This window comes from Galleria mellonella, unplaced genomic scaffold (assembly GCF_026898425.1).
Source record: "Galleria mellonella isolate WM207_F2 unplaced genomic scaffold, CSIRO_AGI_GalMel_v1 utg63, whole genome shotgun sequence".
Taxonomy (NCBI): Eukaryota; Metazoa; Arthropoda; class Insecta; order Lepidoptera; family Pyralidae; genus Galleria; species Galleria mellonella.
In genome coordinates this window covers 6,511,618-6,530,109 of record NW_026442130.1, presented here as the reverse complement: position 1 = coordinate 6,530,109, position 18,492 = coordinate 6,511,618, and the positions used below count along the sequence as shown (strand labels likewise).

General features: G+C 31.8%; 3 protein-coding genes across 6 annotated transcripts in view; 1 reads left to right on the top strand and 2 right to left on the bottom strand.

The window, feature by feature from the left end:
* The window catches only part of LOC113521698 (semaphorin-1A), a 536,733-nt gene that overhangs the window by 36,144 nt on the left and 482,097 nt on the right, over positions 1–18,492 (top strand). The window lies entirely within an intron of this gene.
* Positions 11,414–15,572, bottom strand: LOC128201820 (uncharacterized). The gene has a single exon (XM_052899924.1). It carries the CDS (start codon positions 15,543–15,545, stop codon positions 11,685–11,687), a length of 3,861 nt encoding a protein of 1,286 aa, XP_052755884.1. The 5' UTR covers positions 15,546–15,572; the 3' UTR covers positions 11,414–11,684.
* On the bottom strand, positions 15,571–18,376 carry LOC128201785 (uncharacterized). The gene is made up of 3 exons (XM_052899731.1): positions 18,019–18,376; positions 15,673–17,417; positions 15,571–15,577 (listed from the first exon to the last, which is right to left on the bottom strand). The coding sequence occupies exons 2-3, from the start codon at positions 16,875–16,877 to the stop codon at positions 15,571–15,573; spliced, it is 1,212 nt and encodes a 403-aa protein (XP_052755691.1). The 5' UTR covers positions 16,878–17,417; positions 18,019–18,376.

The following is an 18,492-nucleotide window of genomic DNA, read 5'->3' as shown; positions in this document are numbered from 1 at the left end:
ATCTATCTATTTATTGGCCCAATAATGAATATATAAAATTTCGGTTATCCAAGATAATAATATCAGAATAAAGAACCCGATCGAAATGAATACAGATATTTGACAGATATAGGCGATATCGTAATGGGTGATGATATTTTTATGGTGGAACTCAATATATAGATATCGGAGTAGTACCGATACTATCCATGCCTAGTATATAGTGTAGTATATGCTGTTATCTAATTCACGATGAACGAAACCGTGGATTATAGCTGGTATATATATATATAAGTTCTTATATTTATTTCTCGTATAGACTTATGGGTTTCATTTAGTGGAATTAGTTCATAGAAATCGATAAACGAGGTGCTTTTAAACATAGATAACAAATTATACTTTTGAATAATAACGTTTTCGAATGTCGAATAGTCATAATTCTATTCGATAAGAAAGTTTCTTGCTTTCTGTAATCTCCAACTCAGGTGGAGCCGAAAGTTCGTCATGGCGGAAAGAAAAAAAAATGCAAAATTTAATTAACAAAGTTATCTGGAAGCTAAAACACAAGTTTCTGAAGAAAAACGAGCCAACTGACACGTTAATTTGATTCTGTTGAATTACAACTGGTTGAGAGCGTGTGAAAGCGATCGTGATACGAATGCTAAGAAACATCCACGATATGGGAAGCGAATTTATTGAATTAGTACATCCATATATTGGCCACAGTTCTTTTAAACACGATTAGATTACTTATGTAATATCTTAGTAGTATATGTTTTAATATAAAGTATACAAAATGTAAATTAATATTACCTTATTTAGATAAATAGGACGTGAATATAGATTATATTTTCGTCTCTAATGGTAAAACATGAAAAAATAACTTGTTTTATGCATATGGGGTGGCTCCGGGGACTCTTGACTCTTCCCGAAGTTAGCACATTATTTTTTTATGTAATAAAAATCTCGGGAAGCCCAGTATTAAATTAGTCTTAGTCTCCCCGGTACTTGTATCCTTGTACTGTTACACTATGAATTAGTTTTGTACTAGGACAACAAGGACCTCTAGAGACGTATGCTAATATCTTTATGTAAGTACATAACTATCTAGTTGAATACGTATATTGATTGACTGAGGGATAAAATTGAATGGAATCCAAACATGGTATGGGCGAACCTTACCTCACAAGTATTTAACGTGGATTCAATGTGACTTTTAGGAAATTTTGCAGGAAGAGATTACGTTTTTATATAATTTTAAGTAGGTAGTAAACGTACTGTCAGCTCACCTGATGAAAAACGGCAACTAAAGCCTATTTTGTGATATCCATGGTACTTTAACAGTACCATGGATATCACAAAATTCACTGTGATGTACATAGTATGTGTAATGTGTTGATATTCTTTAGGACTAAATTATTATAAATCCATTCCATAATTTTAGAAATACAAATATATAGCCAAGTATCTTTTCGGTAAACTGTAAGATTGTTTAAAGTAACTACATCGATATATAAATTTGCGTATGTATCATTATAATATCAGCTGTTATCAGTCCATTGGTGAACATAGATCTCCTTCATAGACTCCTTCAGCTTGCTTATCCTTCGTGCTATGTCGGTTACTGTGGTTTTTTTGCGGATATCCTCATTTCGGATTCTGTCAAGCAAAGAATCTCCGAGCATAGCCCTCTCCATAACTCACTAAATATCTTGAAGCTTTTGCATACAGACAATCGTGTAGGACTATGTTTTAGTCCCATAGGTCATCTCTGGCAACATGCACTCGTTATAGACCTTTATCTTCAAATGCATTATTAATGCAAATTGCATATGTAACAAGTGTAATTAAGATTTTTAGTTTATATTTATAATGGAGAAGAGTTCTGCAATAACAAACTTAATAAGTTCATATATTCTCGTGAAAATAGAAAATAGCGTTTTAACGTTTTATTTTAAGGTATATCTCATACTTTGTCTATATTTTATGCTGATTTGAGTTCAATTACTTATTCTTACCCTTTTTAGCAGATTTTCGCAAGAGCAAACTTATTATATTGAACATTTAGTTTATTACGTGAAAATAAGCTGGCTATTCGATCCTTACAATTTCATAATAATACAGATTTAAGTACAATAGTTTCTAATACCTCTTAAATTTATATTCATTTTACAATACTTACATAAATTTGTTGCGAGGTATAAGGGATTCGGTAACGTTCCCGTGTTGAGTTTTAAAATCAATTTGGGGTTTTTGCGAATTAACAATTCAAATGTACTACAAGTGCTTTCTTTATGTAACTTGAAACGGTGAAACTTCAGCAGTCTGAATATTAAAAGAAAATACAAGTAGACGGTCGATTTAAATTAAAAAACAAAATTGTTGATAATAGTTTTGCAATAAATGTAAGATCATTAATAAATTAAAAAAATAGCAATAAAAATCTTGGCGAGATATTAATATCGTAAATAAATAAAAAGAAAGAATAACAGTATTATGGCTTGAACCTTTTTCAGTTAAGACTTTGTAGACATTGTCTGTCTACCAAGTTTGGAGCTTGACAGTGAATATTATTATCATAAAAATATCACATGAATTAAGTTGCTGGTGTCATTTAGTTAGAGTAAAGCAAAGCATTCAATGTCAAAAGGAAAAGTCCATACGAGAAGAGAGATCTGAACTGATATGTGTGTGCTAATCCATTTAAGTCGAAGGAAATTATCCCGAATTAAAAATTTTTAACTCAAAATTTTTGGAATTTCTCTAAATTTTAAACTTATGACATCAAGTCAGAATGGATTTTGGCAGTAGGAAACACAAATACATAAATACACCTGTATTAGGATTTAAAGGCGTCAGTGATAATACTTGTCTTTTTAACTCTTTTTTTACTTCTCGATGTTTTAGACCTTCTTCCTTTTATAGCAGAGAACGAAGAATAATAAAATTATAACGCAATAATATTTTGTACTAAATAGATGTATTTAAAACATCATGTCTTTAAAGCCTTCCGCTATGTATATTTTCTCAATAAAATGAGACGAGCTATCGATCTTCGGTTATTCACTAGGTAGGGATCGTCACTTAATTTACGCTGTAGCACTTGTCGAGATAATTTCACGGCGGCCGCCCCTGTGCCTCGTCGGTAGGTATGCTGCCCCGCTATCAATTCAATTTCATACTTATATCTTGCATTGAAAATTATCTTGCTCGTGTTGGCTTTAGGGCTTATTAGAGATATCATAATAATAAACCATGTTTCTGTATGTTTTTTACCATATAAAATTCGCCAGTATTGCAAGTTTTTAAAACAGAAATTAATTATAATCGTAAGAATTTAAATTTTTACGAGAATAGTAAATTTCTGAGAAGTCTTCAACAAATAAGATAAAAATATCATTAATGTTTGTCAGATATACAATGCGAAGAGATACGTGTACCGGAGGAAACATAAACTGACCTATAATGATCAGATAGATGGTGTACTATCTGAGATTAATGTTAAGTCTCTGGAACCGTGTGTGTGTGTGCATGCATAAGACGAATTCTGAAACTGAATGAAACAAAAGCTGCATGTAAAGAGCGAGTCATTTAGCATTCTGTTGCTCCAATTTACTCCGTAAAATAGATTCGGCTTGAAGATAAAAGAAACACATACACAAATATAGGTAACATAGAAAATCTATAGAGTTTTTCTTTGTTATCTGTATGTATCTATCTTCTAATTGTTGATAGTCTAATATCCTACTAACGGATATGGTTTCTAACGTAATACAAAACAAACAAAACTTTATTTATGGCAAAGTGGATTACATAATTGAGTTATTCAGTAACATAATGAAATGTGTACAAATTTATTTATATCAATAAGAGAGGACGTACAGAATTCGTTCACTATCCAATATTGGAGTTACCCTCGGCGTATATCAAATGAAGTCTTTCTAAACTATTCGACAGAGCAACGTTTCGATTGACGATCTATATACGCCGATATATCATTTTGATCATATTGTAATATTATTGTAGTAAAAGCATTACGTAATATTTACGTACCATTTATTTGTATTTATTGAGTAACTGACCTTGCGAGATTCAGTGGCTACTTTGGGCAGAAAATAGGCATCTACTTATGGGATTTAAATAAATCCTATTTTTCAAATATTTTTTTCGTAAATATTAGTCTTGATTTTAAAAAATTCAAGATTAAAATTATTTCTTATCTTGACCTCACGAAGCTTTCTGTGTTCGGAATTTATTATCCGTCGTGACAGGCATATTTCTTAATTAATCTTAATTATCATTAATCAAGCCTCTAGACTAAAAGTCATACTAAAGTTTATTGTTATTTTGCTTATAATCATGTAAATATACTGTTACAAATAAAATGGTACAAATTTTTTTGTCTTATTGTTTAGAATCTTAAAGTAATGCTCTCTGTTGCTCTCTTTCTATATGGACTTTATAGGTATAAAATTTAAAGTTTGCTTGTTGTTTGAAGGTTGAAATCATTCGATACTGAATATTTTTTTTAAAGAAACATGAGTTAAAATATAAAAAAAATAAAATTTGCGTAACCGAAGCATATTGATTGACCGGGATAAAGTATAGTATCCTTCTCTATGTCGAAAATTACTAGGTTTAGTTGAGTCGTTAAAGCGCAAAGAAGTAATAAAGTAATAAATTACATTTTCACGTTTATAATATTAAAAAAGACAACAGACAAAAATTTCGCGGAATAAATATAATTGACATATATATTATAATTACTTATAACAGTTTTATCAATGAATAGTATTAGATTTTTTATTTATATTGTTTATTCTATTTAGATATTTTCCACTATATATTTATACGGGGAGTACATACAAAAAAGTGTATATTGAAAAAATATTAATAATAATATATAGATATAATAATATATAATAATAAGAGTACAGAGTTTACTCACTTTCCTAGTCAAGTATCAAACGGTATCGGGTAGTGTACAAGAGAAGATCGATACTCATATGATTGTAAATGTAGATTGATTGGCTGCGACTGGCGTTTCTTTTTCATATGGAGACTGCAGTCGCTCTATTACAACACTATTCTACTCGATTTAGTGACTGCGTTTGCTAAATTCACGTTCGCATCTTAGTTTTATACGAGTCTACAAAATTACTGAGTCGTTAAATTGATTCTTTCCATATGTTCTTCTAAAACTAAAATAAAAAAGTAAATAAGTACATATATCTTATTAAAAACATAAATGTGAAATGAAAGCCAAGTTCAATATTACGAATATGCGTCGTTTCAAGTCCGCCGAAAAAAGAATTGAGATCTATATGGGTGCCAAGTTTTATGTAGAAAAATCTTAAAATTTACAAGTTACAAGAACATGTGACGTTATAAAATGAATTTATATAATAATTTCTTGTTTCTTGGTACTACTACCATGTTAACTACATAAAAGCTATTAGAAATTCTTAAATTTTAACGGACTATTATTTACACAATGCATTTATTTCATTTGGGATGTAATTCATTCTTTTTTTAAGGTCTGTCGATGTGTTTTGTATTTAAGAGCTACTATAAAAACGTTTGTAATGTGTGCTGTGCTGAGTTTGTTACAATCATGGTTATGCAATAAAGTTATTATTATTATTGTATAAAGTATCTAGGAATTTAAGAACTTAAATTCCTTAGAATTTAAGTTCTTAGGTTTCACTAATAACCACTTTTGTACGTTTACTTAAAATAAATATATATTTGTAGATTACTACTTTATATTTGGCTTGAAGGATCTATTTTTATGTATTAGAATGTGACGGAAACAATTAATATTTTTAAACTTTTTATCTAAGTAATTAACATTATTAATACTTTTAAAATTTCATGATCACGAAACGAGTTACAACTTTCATTGTTACTCGTATTATATCATAGGCGTAAAGTTTCCGTGAACTTGTTTATTTTTTTATGCAACTTATAATGGCAAACAAGCTGACAGCCTACCTGATGAAAAATGGTACCTGTCGCCTGTAGACATGAGCAGTACTAATTAATTGTTAATAGTATTAGAAATTTTACTCTTATTTGTCTATAAAAATCTGAATTGTAAATAAAGCTATATCTTTATTTACAATTTCTTGGTGAACGTAAGATAAGATCGCTTTGCCAATACAATTGGTCCGTCGATAAAACAAGTGCAGTAAAGTCCGAACCAGTCAGTTGCCATAAACATCAGTTCGTTGGGAGTCGACTGAGCGAGCATTATCGTCCTGTGTTGCTAGCTTCGAACAGAATTAATCCCAGATCAAAAGTTTCTCATTTACCCACGTAGCTCCCACTGACGCCTATTTGCGTTTCGGTCGAGAAGTGGCTTCATAAAACTGTGCCTTTTTTCGTTCAAACGTTAACAGGGTGTTTTATGAAGTGTGTACATAGGCTTTTTGTAAATAATGACAGAAGACATTGCTTCTCATTTTGTAACAGTGAATATTTGCGTTAATAACTTATTCTGTGGTTGTACTTTTATTTTAAATGGATAGAAGTGCTAATATTATTACACTATTCGACCCTGTTCAGAAATTATATCATCATCATCGTATCAGCCGTTAATTGTCCACTGCTGAACATAGGTGTTCCCTTTGGGCGGTTTACCAGTAGTAGCTACGCTTGGCGAGCAAGTTGATATCTACAGTTAGGCTTTGGTGATGTTTTAAGAGGGATGCTGCTGCTCAGCCCTCGTCCGTAAAGTTTCCTTAGTCGCCTCTTACGACGCCCACAGAACACAAATTATATAACCAAACAAAACAAACAGTGGTGTAGGGAAATATAATCAATAGGAACAGACAAGCTGTGTTTGCAAATATAATACGTTGTATCCGAGACTCAGATTTATTTATTCAAAACAGCTTGTAAAAGGTCTGGTCAAATTGACGATTTAAGTAATACATACGAATATTTTAAAAAGAAAAAATATGAAGTCTCTTATATTAAAACAGCCTTTCTTTCTATAGGATCCTTTAATATTTTGTCGTTTTTCGACTCATATTACTTGGGGAGAAATATTAAATTTTGCTTGTAGAACACTCTCTTAAATGTATGCTAATGATTTCGATTTTACCTTGTAAAGGTAAATAAATATATAACAATAACAAATTAACGTAATATATTGTACATTTAGGGTAGGCTCAGAGGGTAGGGAGTTTACTTAGTGATTTTGTAGCTCCATTTAATTACGTGCGCTATGTACCTTCTACTTACACGATATCAGTTAATTTGCAGCGATTATGTGTAACACAGTACACCATAATTACATTCGTTCAAAAGTATCATCTCACTCGGCAATATTAAACGAGTCTTCACGAGGTACGAGTCAACAGGAAAATGTGTCAAGGATCCTTACATTATTGTGTGCAAAGAATGAGCCCTGGATGTTTGCTTTCCCACAAATCAAGAGAAACGACGTTATGCTATGAAATGTACACTGAAGAGCCTTTGTGTTGTCACACTAAGTTTGTATTTCTGTGAAATAAGATTTTTATGTCAGAACGGGATTTTTATGAGCATATTTTAAAAGAAATATAAAAGTTAATTGTGATAAGAGGATTACCAGGCTTTTATATTATTCAAATTTGACATTGATATCTTTCTTAGATTGATATTTATACCGAGTGGACAAATAGAGATGGAGGGCAAATGTTTTACTAAATAGTCTGTTTTTGAAATTAATGAGCTCTCCCACGTCTTTACGAGTTATGCGACTTTCGAATGAAATTGAAACAACCGACTTCAAAAAAGGATGTAGTTATACTCGTATGTTCCGCTGTATATATTTTTTTATATTGTAGACAACTATTCGTCAATGCGTGTATATAGGGATTACAGAGCGATGTTTTTGACACTCTATCTAGATGTATATAAAAAAAATGAACTTTCATTATCCGATATTTAACCAGTGTTATATAGGAATTTTTGAACAATTACTTTTTAGTCACAGGGTGAGGGCGAGGTGAGCTCTAGAGAAAGACAAGTTTACTTATACTTACTATGATTTCATTGATAGCTTATAAAAGTCTAATGTAAACTGCGTTAATACCTTTGTCAAGTAGCGGGTATTATACATAATAATAATTCAACAAAGTATTTTACTATGCTAACCGACTTCAAAAAGAAGGAAAATTTTAAATCGGTTGCAATTCTCAATTTGTAATTTTTGTTTTTTTTTTATATTTGTTACTTCATAAGTCTGTCAGTTCTAAATCGATTTGGAAAATTCTTTTTTTATCTGAAAGAATTACAGATTATTCTCGTAGATTATTTATCAAAATCTGTTGAGTATTTTTATTTTTAAATCAAAATAACTGGTTTAGTCGCAACTGAAATCAGTTTCTTGTGGAACATAATCTTTAATTATATTATTATGTTATTAAATCTATGTTACTAAATCACTTAAGTAGTCAAAACTTATCTAGCTTCTAAATAATCAGAAACTGTTTTGATGTCAGTTACATTCGAATTAATCTATATATTCAGTACTTAAAGGGTAGGGTAGGGTAGGGTAGGGTATACAACAATAAAATTTGTTGAAATGTCTATTTAATTTGTTTAATGTTATGCATTAAAAATGCGACATAAGTATAAATTTATTTTATTTTCATTTTTCTTTCAATCGTTTTAATTATGAAATGAATAAATTTTCTTTTTGTTTACTTATAAAATGGTTTTATATAAAGAAACCGTACTTATTTAAAACGCACAACAACTCGATCATAATGAATGGGTACGAGTATCAATACAAAAAATAAAAACGAAATGAATTTTCGAACTGAAGTAAAAGGTTTCAATTTTCTATTCAACATTATATTATTGTTTTTGTTTTAAATTGAACTTATAGCGATTTTATAATCGATATTTTCATGTTTGAATTTTATATTATTACAGAGCTGTGCTCACTACTTCGTCTTGTAACTAAGATAAAAATAGGCTATTTTTTTTTCATGTAAAAAATCTATTGGAAAATTTAATTCGTTAGGCTACTAAGATGTCAAATAATGTAATATAAGTTTGTTTGATACCTTTCCAAAAAAGTTACATATCTTTTTTCCATATCTATATCCAATAAAGAATAAAATTGATTCTAGGCTGTCTGTACACGTAATATGCAAAAGGTATTAAATACAATTTAAATATTTGTTGTAGTAATAATTATAATAGTACCTGAAGTCTCATTGAGCATACTTTTTATTTTTATACAATGTTTCATTCTCATTGGAAAATAAAAAAATTAATCCCGTAAATGACGTTTTCGTAACTGGTTTAGAATGTAGGAAAGAATAAAAATGTTATATGAAAGGAACATATATATTCAAATAGGATAAATACCTATACAGTATTAGAGTTATATATTTCTCCCATCTGGATTTTTAAACACAAGGGAGGCGTCACTGGTACTAAATGAGTTTGGAATAAATTAAGAATAAAAATCATGAATTATGTGCAAATAATACGTCCCGGAGAAGCGGAATAGTCCTTGCAAAGCCGAGGGTAGGGCTCAAGATTTTGGATCTTGTCAGAGTTTGGACGTAGGGGAGGCTTTGACAGTACAGTGGCCGGTATACGCACTAAGCGGTAAGAACACAGTAAAATTGTGTATTAAAGTTACTACTATTTGTGAGGATGTTTGTGTAGATGGATGTTTATTACGGATGTATGTAAAAACTACTGATTGGATTTGATTGAAATATAAGTACACGAAAAATTCTAATTTACTCGTAAAATATAGGTTATATGTACTAATTCATAGGCAGGAAACTGGGATATAGCTAGCATTATTAATGTGCATGTTAGTTTATGTACTATAATGATTCAAAGAATCTTCATAAAATTTGGTATACGTATAATATTTTGATACAGAAGTATATACTCGTAGAGTATTTCTTTCCCAGTCTTGCGGACGAAGTTACGGGTAAAGTCTAATTGTTCATAGATAGATAAATAGATATATACTCTTTATTGTTTTCGCTATAAGATTACAATAGTAAACTTATTATTAATACAAACAATTACAAGGATATATTAAAACATTTAATAAGAGATATGGTTTACATATAAGTGAACTAAGATAATTTAAGATTTTGTTCTACAAAAAAACACCAATTCAATAGTGGCCACACCAATTAATTTGGATTAAAAACCAAGCTACTGAACCGATTTTGATATAATTTCTATAGTTTTCTGAAAATATATCCGGAATGGATAGATAATAGATGAATTTCCCTTATAGCTTTATAAATAATAAAATAAATTCAAGCAAATTTATAACCGGAGATTTTTTGAAATTAGTAAAAAGATGACATGTCCTCCGTAAAGGAGTTGATGTGAAAACGTCTAATATTTATCAAAGATAGACATATTGGAAATTTTTAAAGGATTGCATTTATTCAAATTTTGTACGTACGTAGCTTCGATGTTCTTTTTAGAATGCACCAAAATTAATGTTTATTATTACACATAGTCTATATTAAATAAGTTAATATTTTCTTGTTCTTTTTTAAAAAGCGACTTTAATCGTGTCAAATTGATATAAAACCAACATAAAAAAAGAATATAATCGGTGCAAAATTGGCTAATCCTTTAACATAAAAAAATACAGGCAAATTGAGAATTTTCTTTATGCTACACAAAAAGGAACTGTTACGTTTTTAAGTACAGTGTGGAATATTAGACGCATCTAGGGTCCACAAGGCAGCCCCTTCGTACGCTCGTTATTTATAATTTATTCCCTCAATTAATACATTTTGGTGATTGTTTGCGCCATTGTCTGTCTGCGAAGTTGAAAGATGGGGAGTTAAAGTTAAAATCGTCGCTTCTTGATTTTGTTGATTTTAAGAGTAAATTGTAGTAATATTTAACTCATTAAATTACAATTTACTAATAAAATTAACAATATTGTTAATAACATGTTACGATTATTACAAAAAATAAACCTGGTAGATTATGTTTGCATTAGAGAAGATTTAAAGAAAGTTGGTATGTAAGAAAGTAAAGATAAGGAAGAAAACGGTATTATAGAAAAGTAGAAAGAATATTCGTTTTCAATTCTTTATTATAGGTATTATATCACATAGAGGTTAATTATACTGATAAAATAGTTATATGGTTTATAAGAGCTACTGGCAAAACTCCCCTTATGGGGAAAGCTTGTGTTAAGCAGTAGACAATTAACGGCTGAAATCAATAGTTTATAAAAGACGGGATTTAACGTGATCATTTAGGTAAACTAGAATGATTTACCTAGGCTGGATCGACGTTTCGTGCAGATTACACTGGCCATGGTCATGAGTAAACTCACTATCTTATTACAAAATCAAGTTTATCTCTAAACCATGGATTGTCTATGATCTAAAAATAGACCTGAAAAGTATCTAGTTCAACTATGGTTTGTGTCTCGTCGTGGACACAATGAAATTTATTTTAGAATAAACTCTGGTTGATCAAAATGCGTTTTATTAGAAATAAATGTTAACAATAATGTTCTGAATGGTGTTACAACTATCCAAGTGAAAACAAGATGGCCCCGTGCCAGAAATACAACAGTGGACGGTAGGACAATAATAAAAAAGGAAACGCCTGCTCGAACAGGCCGAGCACGCAATTACGAAATTGTCATTAACATAAACTCCCCCCGTTGAAGACTCGCTCTTCAATCGTCTCCATCGTTAATAGTCTTCATCAGCAAGAAGAGGGCAGAGGCGAACAAGAGGTCGCCGGTAACATCCTGTCTTTGTATTTACATCTGCGACACGAGAGATTCCATCAGGTCCTGGATATAATTTTGTTACTCGACCAGTACGCCAGCATAACGGAGGAAGAGTATCTTCACGCAGCAAGACCAAATCTCCAATCTTTACTTTGGCTGTATCAAGTTTCCATTTGGTCCGTACTTGTAATTCAGAGATGTATTCTTGTTGCCATCTTCGCCAAAAATGCTGTCTTATTTGCTCAAGACGTGCATGGCGACGCAAGCAACTTGCCTTATAGTCTTCTAGACAAGGGGATGGCAAAGCATTCAGCGGTTTTCCAATCAGAAAGTGCCCTGGGGAAAGGAATAGGAAGTCGTCTGGGGAAGGGGATAAGGGACACAATGGACGACTATTCAATATAGATTCCACTTGTGCAAAAAGAGTCGAAAGTTCCTCGAAGGTTAAATGAGAATTGCCCATTACACGACGTATAAGGTGTTTGGAAGATTTGATTCCTGCTTCCCAAATACCACCAAAATGAGGAGCGTAAGAAGGAGTAAAAATAAATTTAATGCCTTCCTGAACTGCAAACTCAGATAATTTTTCATTATTAGTCTTTAGAAAACCATTAAGTTCTTTAGCGGCTCCAACAAAATTACGACCGTTATCGGAAAATATTTCCGCTGGCTTGCCGCGACGACATATAAACCGACGTAAGGTCATAATAAAAGCATCCTTAGTGAGGTCGCTTACAGCCTCCAAATGAACGCATTTGTACCGTAGACATACAAATAAACATAAATAAGACTTAGATAATTTAGCTCCTCGTCCCTTTCGATTTAATGTAATAAAGGGTCCAGCCATGTCAATACCAACAGATGTAAAAGGAAAATCTGGCGTAATTCTTTGTGAGGGTAGATCACCCATTTTTGGCAATAACGTCTTTCCTAAAACTCGTCGGCAACGTACACATTTACGTACAGTTGCTCGTGCTAATAACCTACCCTTAATGGGCCAAACAGTTTGTCTGACTGTGGCTAGAAGCAGTTGTGGGCCAGCGTGCATGTTGCGAATGTGCTCTGCTCTAAATATCAATTTGCATAAATAATGAGACGAATCTAATAAAACTGGATGTCTTTTATTATATGGATAGGTTGAAGCGTCTATACGCCCACCCACTCGTATTAAGTTATCGTTATCAAGAAACGGTGACAATGATAATATTTTTGATTTCGTATTCAAAAATTTTTCATTTGATAACGCTTTAAGTTCAATGGGAAAACTTTCTTGTTGGGATATAGTGCATAAAAAGTTAAAAGATTTGTTCAACTCTTCAACAGTTAATGGGCCTGATATTTTGATATTGGGGTTTTTTATATTGTATATAAAGCGATTGACATAAGCGACCGATCTTTGCAGTCTATTAAGATTTGAAAACCGTTCCATTTCTATTATTGATTTGTTTACAATGACGGACGTAGCAACCACTTTAAGCTCAGGTAAATTATTAAAATTATCATGTTTTAAAACTGGCCATTCGTCTTCTTTCTTTTGCAGAAATTTGGGCCCTTCCCACCACATGTCTGTATGACACAGCTGATCGGCACTTACACCACGTGAAATTAAATCGGCAGGATTCTCTGCAGTGGGAACATAACGCCAGGAAGACGACTGCGTGTTTTCTTGGATTTCACCTATTCTATTAGCCACAAATGTTTTTAATTTAGATATATCTCCTTTTAACCATCCCAATACGATGCTGGAATCGCACCAATGGATTATGCGGTCAGGAACATACCTTATTGACTCTATTACTGCTTTGGATAGTCGAGCAGCAAGAAGTGCCGCACAAAGCTCCAAGCGAGGTATTGAAGTAGGTTTTAGTGGAGCTACTTTTGATTTTGAACAAAGTAACTTAACTAAAATTTCACCGTTGATATCTATAGTTTTCACGTATACACATGCACCGTAACCTACTTGGGACGCATCACTGAAAGAGTGAATTTCTATGAATTTTGGCGAAACACATGCAACGAATCTAGGAATTTGTAAATTGGACAGAACTGGTAATCCATTGGCAAAATCCTGCCACGCTTGCTCAATGTTGTCAGGTACGGGTTCGTCCCAACCAACTTTAAGCTGCCATAGCTTTTGAAGCATAAGTTTTGGCTGCATTATACAAGGACTCAACAGACCCAAAGGATCGAAAATCTTAAAAGCATTAGACATAATAAATCTTTTTGTTATGGTTTCGCTTGGAATTGGTATATTTATAGGAAAATGTAATGTATCGCTATTAGGATTCCACCCTAGACCAAGAGTACTTGAGGATTCACTAATAATCAGGTTACCCTGAGAAGCAATGTTGGAAGAATTTTGAATAATATTGGGTAAATTAGATTTGTATTTACGTAAATTAAAACATCCTTTATTCAATTCTGTAGCCACTGAATTTTGGATGTATTGTAATTCCATCTCGTCATTTGAACCCGTAATTAGATCGTCTACATAAAAGTCCTTTTGAATAATAGTTTTTATTAATTCATCAGTACACTCATCACCAACTTGCCACAAGCATCGCGTGCTTAAATAACTGGCACTTGCTGTACCGTAAGTGACAGTATTTAGTTGCATTGTTTTGATAGGTAAAGACTCGTCTTCTCTCCATAATATCAACTGCAGGTTTCTGTCATCCGGATTGACTTCAACCTGTCGATACATTTTTTCTACATCCCCGGTAAGTAGATATTTATATTGTCGGGCACGAATTAAAATGGAGAAGAGAGAATCCTGTACATTTGGGCCAATCATCTGCAAATCGTTAACTGAGAAACCAGAGGACGAAGGTGCGGAACCATCAAAAACAACTCTTATTTTAGTCGATTCACTTTCTATTTTAAAAATCGCATGATGACATAAAAAGTATGATGGATTTGGCAATCTAATAGGAGATTCTGAAAGGTGACCCAAATTTTCATACTCGGTCATGAATTTAATATATTCCATTTTCAATGTATGATTCTTTCGAAAACGCTTCTCAAGATTAGTGAAACGTTTTTTAGCAAGAGTATAAGAATCACCCAAGCAATTTGGTGAGTCTCGAAGTGGCAAACTTACGGAAAACCTACCTGTTTCAAGACGATGTGCATGTGTACGAAAGTGATTTTCGCAAGCTAATTCTATTGGATTTAAAATAGTTTTTTGAGGAAGCTCTTCTAGTTCCCAGAATTTAGTAAGAAGGGCGTCAACATTCGATTCTTTAGATAAAGGTGCATTGACAATTATATTATTACAATGAATATCATTATTTTTACATGTATTTATGGGACCGCCGATCAGCCAGCCAAATACAGAATTACGAAGTTTTGGTTTGTTTGGACCTAAGGAAGTCTGCTCAGATAGTATAATGTCCCAAAAGAGGTCAGCACCTATCAACATATCGATAGGACCTGGTTGGTCAAATGTTGGGTCCGCTAACATAATCTGTTTGGGTAAATTTAAATTTACACAAAATTGTGGTAAACTTCCTGTAAGTCTATCAAGAACGAAGCAATTTAATTTAAATTTACTTTTATTATTTAGAGATTGTATTTGTACCATAGAACTTTCAGTTATATTATTGGTAGCATTATGGCCAATGCCAATAACATTCATGGAAATAGGAGTTGAATTTAGTGATAATTTTTTATGTAGTTTTTTTGTAATAAATGATGATTGACTGCCTGAATCCAATAAGGCACGCACTTTGGTTGCCTCTTTGGTTATTGGATTCAAAACTTCAATTAGAGCAGTCGATAAAAGAACTTGTCGATTAACTTCTTTAGAGAAATTAACCATTGAATTTTCTTCACGTATTTGCGCATTATTGACTTTTGTATTGTCAATTGAATGCAATAAAGTATTGTGAGGTTTTTTCCATTGCTTACAGGGACCCATGCGACATTCATTAACAGGGTGACCTTGCCGTAAACAATTAGGACATAATTTATATTTAGAAACTTCAATTAACTTATCTTTAATGGATTTAGACTTAAAAATTGGACAGTCATAAATTTTGTGATTCTGATTACAAATAATACATAGCCATACTTTATTTTGACTAGTAGTAGCAAATGACTTTGTATTGATTGCGTGTTTATTATTATTATGCTTATAAGTTGATGAATTACCTGATAATAAATTATTAGTGTCAGATCTATTGCGACGCATAGATTCGAGAACAAATGCTCGATCAATTAAAAATTTCTTGAATTGTTCTAAATTTGGTAATTCATCTATAATATTACGTTGCTCTTCCCACTTCAGAAGTGTACGATTATCAAGCTTAGATGTAATAATAAAAATAATAATGGTATCCCAATGGTCTGTTGGTTGACCTAAGCTAGAGAGAGCACGTAGATTTTTGGTTATGTGGTCAACTAAATAGCGCAAAGAATCTTCAGTTTCGCGAGTGGCTTGTTGGACATTAAATAAAGATTTTAAATGGTGATTTATGAGTAGACGCTTGTTGTTATAACGATCATAAAGTAATTGCCATGCACTGTTATAGTTAGACGATGACACTTCAATATTAGAAATAACACGAGCAGCATCACCTTCTAGATATGAAATTAAGTAGTGAAATTTTTGTATTGGTGGGATGTGCTCATTATTATGAATTAAGCTAGTATATGTGTCTCTGAACTCAAGCCAACGAAAAACCGATCCGTTGTACCTTTCAATATTGATTTGAGGTAATTTAACACGACACTCATTATGATCGAGACTGCATTGAGCTTCTTGAAAAAGAGATTCGCGTCGTGTCTTATCATGTTCTACACTTTTTATTTGATTTTGCTCGTCGACAACATTTTTTGCTGTAGCTAAACATGATATGAACTCATGCTCAATGCGTTCACGCTCATCAATTTCAGATTCTAAATGTTCATTATTTACCAATTCTATTTGAGTTTGCAATTCATCATATCTAGCTGAGAGGCTTTCAAATTTAGTAATTTTTAATGATAACTCGGTTATTTCAATATTCGTCAGTTTAGGCTGTCTTGTAATCTTATCTAAATAATTCTTAAATTTAGTAATTTGTCCTTTAATAGAACTGCGTTTAATACTTAGATCTTTATAATCAGTATTTTTGTACATACTTGTAGATGAAGCTCGTGGATCAGTCATTTTGTTTATTAAAAATTAGTTAAATAAATTTAGTTAATATTCTACGCAATTATATACCTGAGACAAAGGGTTAAATTAAGTTTTTACAATGTATATGTTTGTACAAAAATATATTTATATAAATTACATGTAGGTAGACTCCATGCAATTTACATAAAAACAGAAAATGCTATTGATTATTATTTTAGTTAATTTTCTATTATTAATATATGTGTAATATAATAAACCCAAAGCAGTGTGTAAAAAAAATAATAATAAAATAACAAACTACGTAATATATTAACCTTATTACTATCCTAATACTTCTGATAACTCCGTAAAGGACTTATCGTGAAGATAGGAAACTTACAAATGAATTACAAGAAGCCTTCACTGATTGCAAATTGAATTTGTTAAATGTTAGAAAAAAGTTATAAATATAATAAATGGGTAAGCTCACGCTCCTCGTCAGGCGATATCCAGGTGCAGGCAGATGGCTGTGATGATAACGGCAATAGCAATATAATCAGCTGTCGAACAGCAATAGATACAGGCAGCAACCTGAAAATAGTCGGCAACGGGTCTTAATTGGAGTAAAGTGATGACGTTCGTTTCGTTATCATAACTATAATGTTTTTAATGTGTATAATACAAGTATATACACTCGTTATTTTATATAAATAAAAGTAAAATAAATGAAAAACTAATCTGTTTAAGGGTGGGTAGGAGTTGACATTAATATAATGCGTATGTACATTAACTTGAAAAAACCTTCCCCTTTTCTCATCAATATAACGATTGATTGAATTATGATAATTTATAATAGTTCAAAATAAATGAAAAACAATATACATACAATACGACTCAGATTCTAGTAAGAGGGAGTATATTTTTATTCTAATATTTTTATCGTAGGTAGATTTGCACAAGCAGAACAATACTGAAATTTAATATATATTATGTACTTTAGGTTTTATAAATATAAGAAATTATTAGTTAGGAATATTTAGGAGACTTATCTGAATAAATATGTTGCGAGGTGATGCTTTTGATGCGTCACTGCTCAGCGATATATAGTAGTCTCTTACTATGAGTTTTTTGTACTTTTGCTTCTTGAATATCACGAGGTCTGCTACTGATTAACAATAGGGATAGCACGTACACGACAACTATATTGTTCTTGTTGATGACCAGGTGGATATAATCGTCGACTTGCTTCTTCCAATGATGAATTTCGGTAGATATATAATTCCAGACCGTATATTTTGATGCGGTCCTGTCACGGTCGCCAATTTATGTCTCGTCGTGGACACAATGAAATTTATTTTAGAATAAACTCTGGTTGATCAAAATGCGTTTTATTAGAAATAAATGTTAACAATAATGTTCTGAATGGTGTTACAACTATCCAAGTGAAAACAAGATGGCCCCGTGCCAGAAATACAACAGTGGACGGTAGGACAATAATAAAAAAGGAAACGCCTGCTCGAACAGGCCGAGCACGCAATTACGAAATTGTCATTAACAGTTTGAGATCAAATATTTATTTTTGAGAATACTTTTTTCCGTGTGATAACATGAACAATTATTATTTTTTATATTCTTTCGAGTAGAGAAAAGTAGTTATTAGTTTCGT

Excerpts from the sequence above, each read along its gene's own strand:
- LOC128201820 (XM_052899924.1), bottom strand. The coding sequence starts at position 15,545 with ATGGTTAATTTCTCTAAAGAAGTTAATCGACAAGTTCTTTTATCGACT.
- LOC128201785 (XM_052899731.1), bottom strand. The coding sequence starts at position 16,877 with ATGACTGATCCACGAGCTTCATCTACAAGTATGTACAAAAATACTGAT.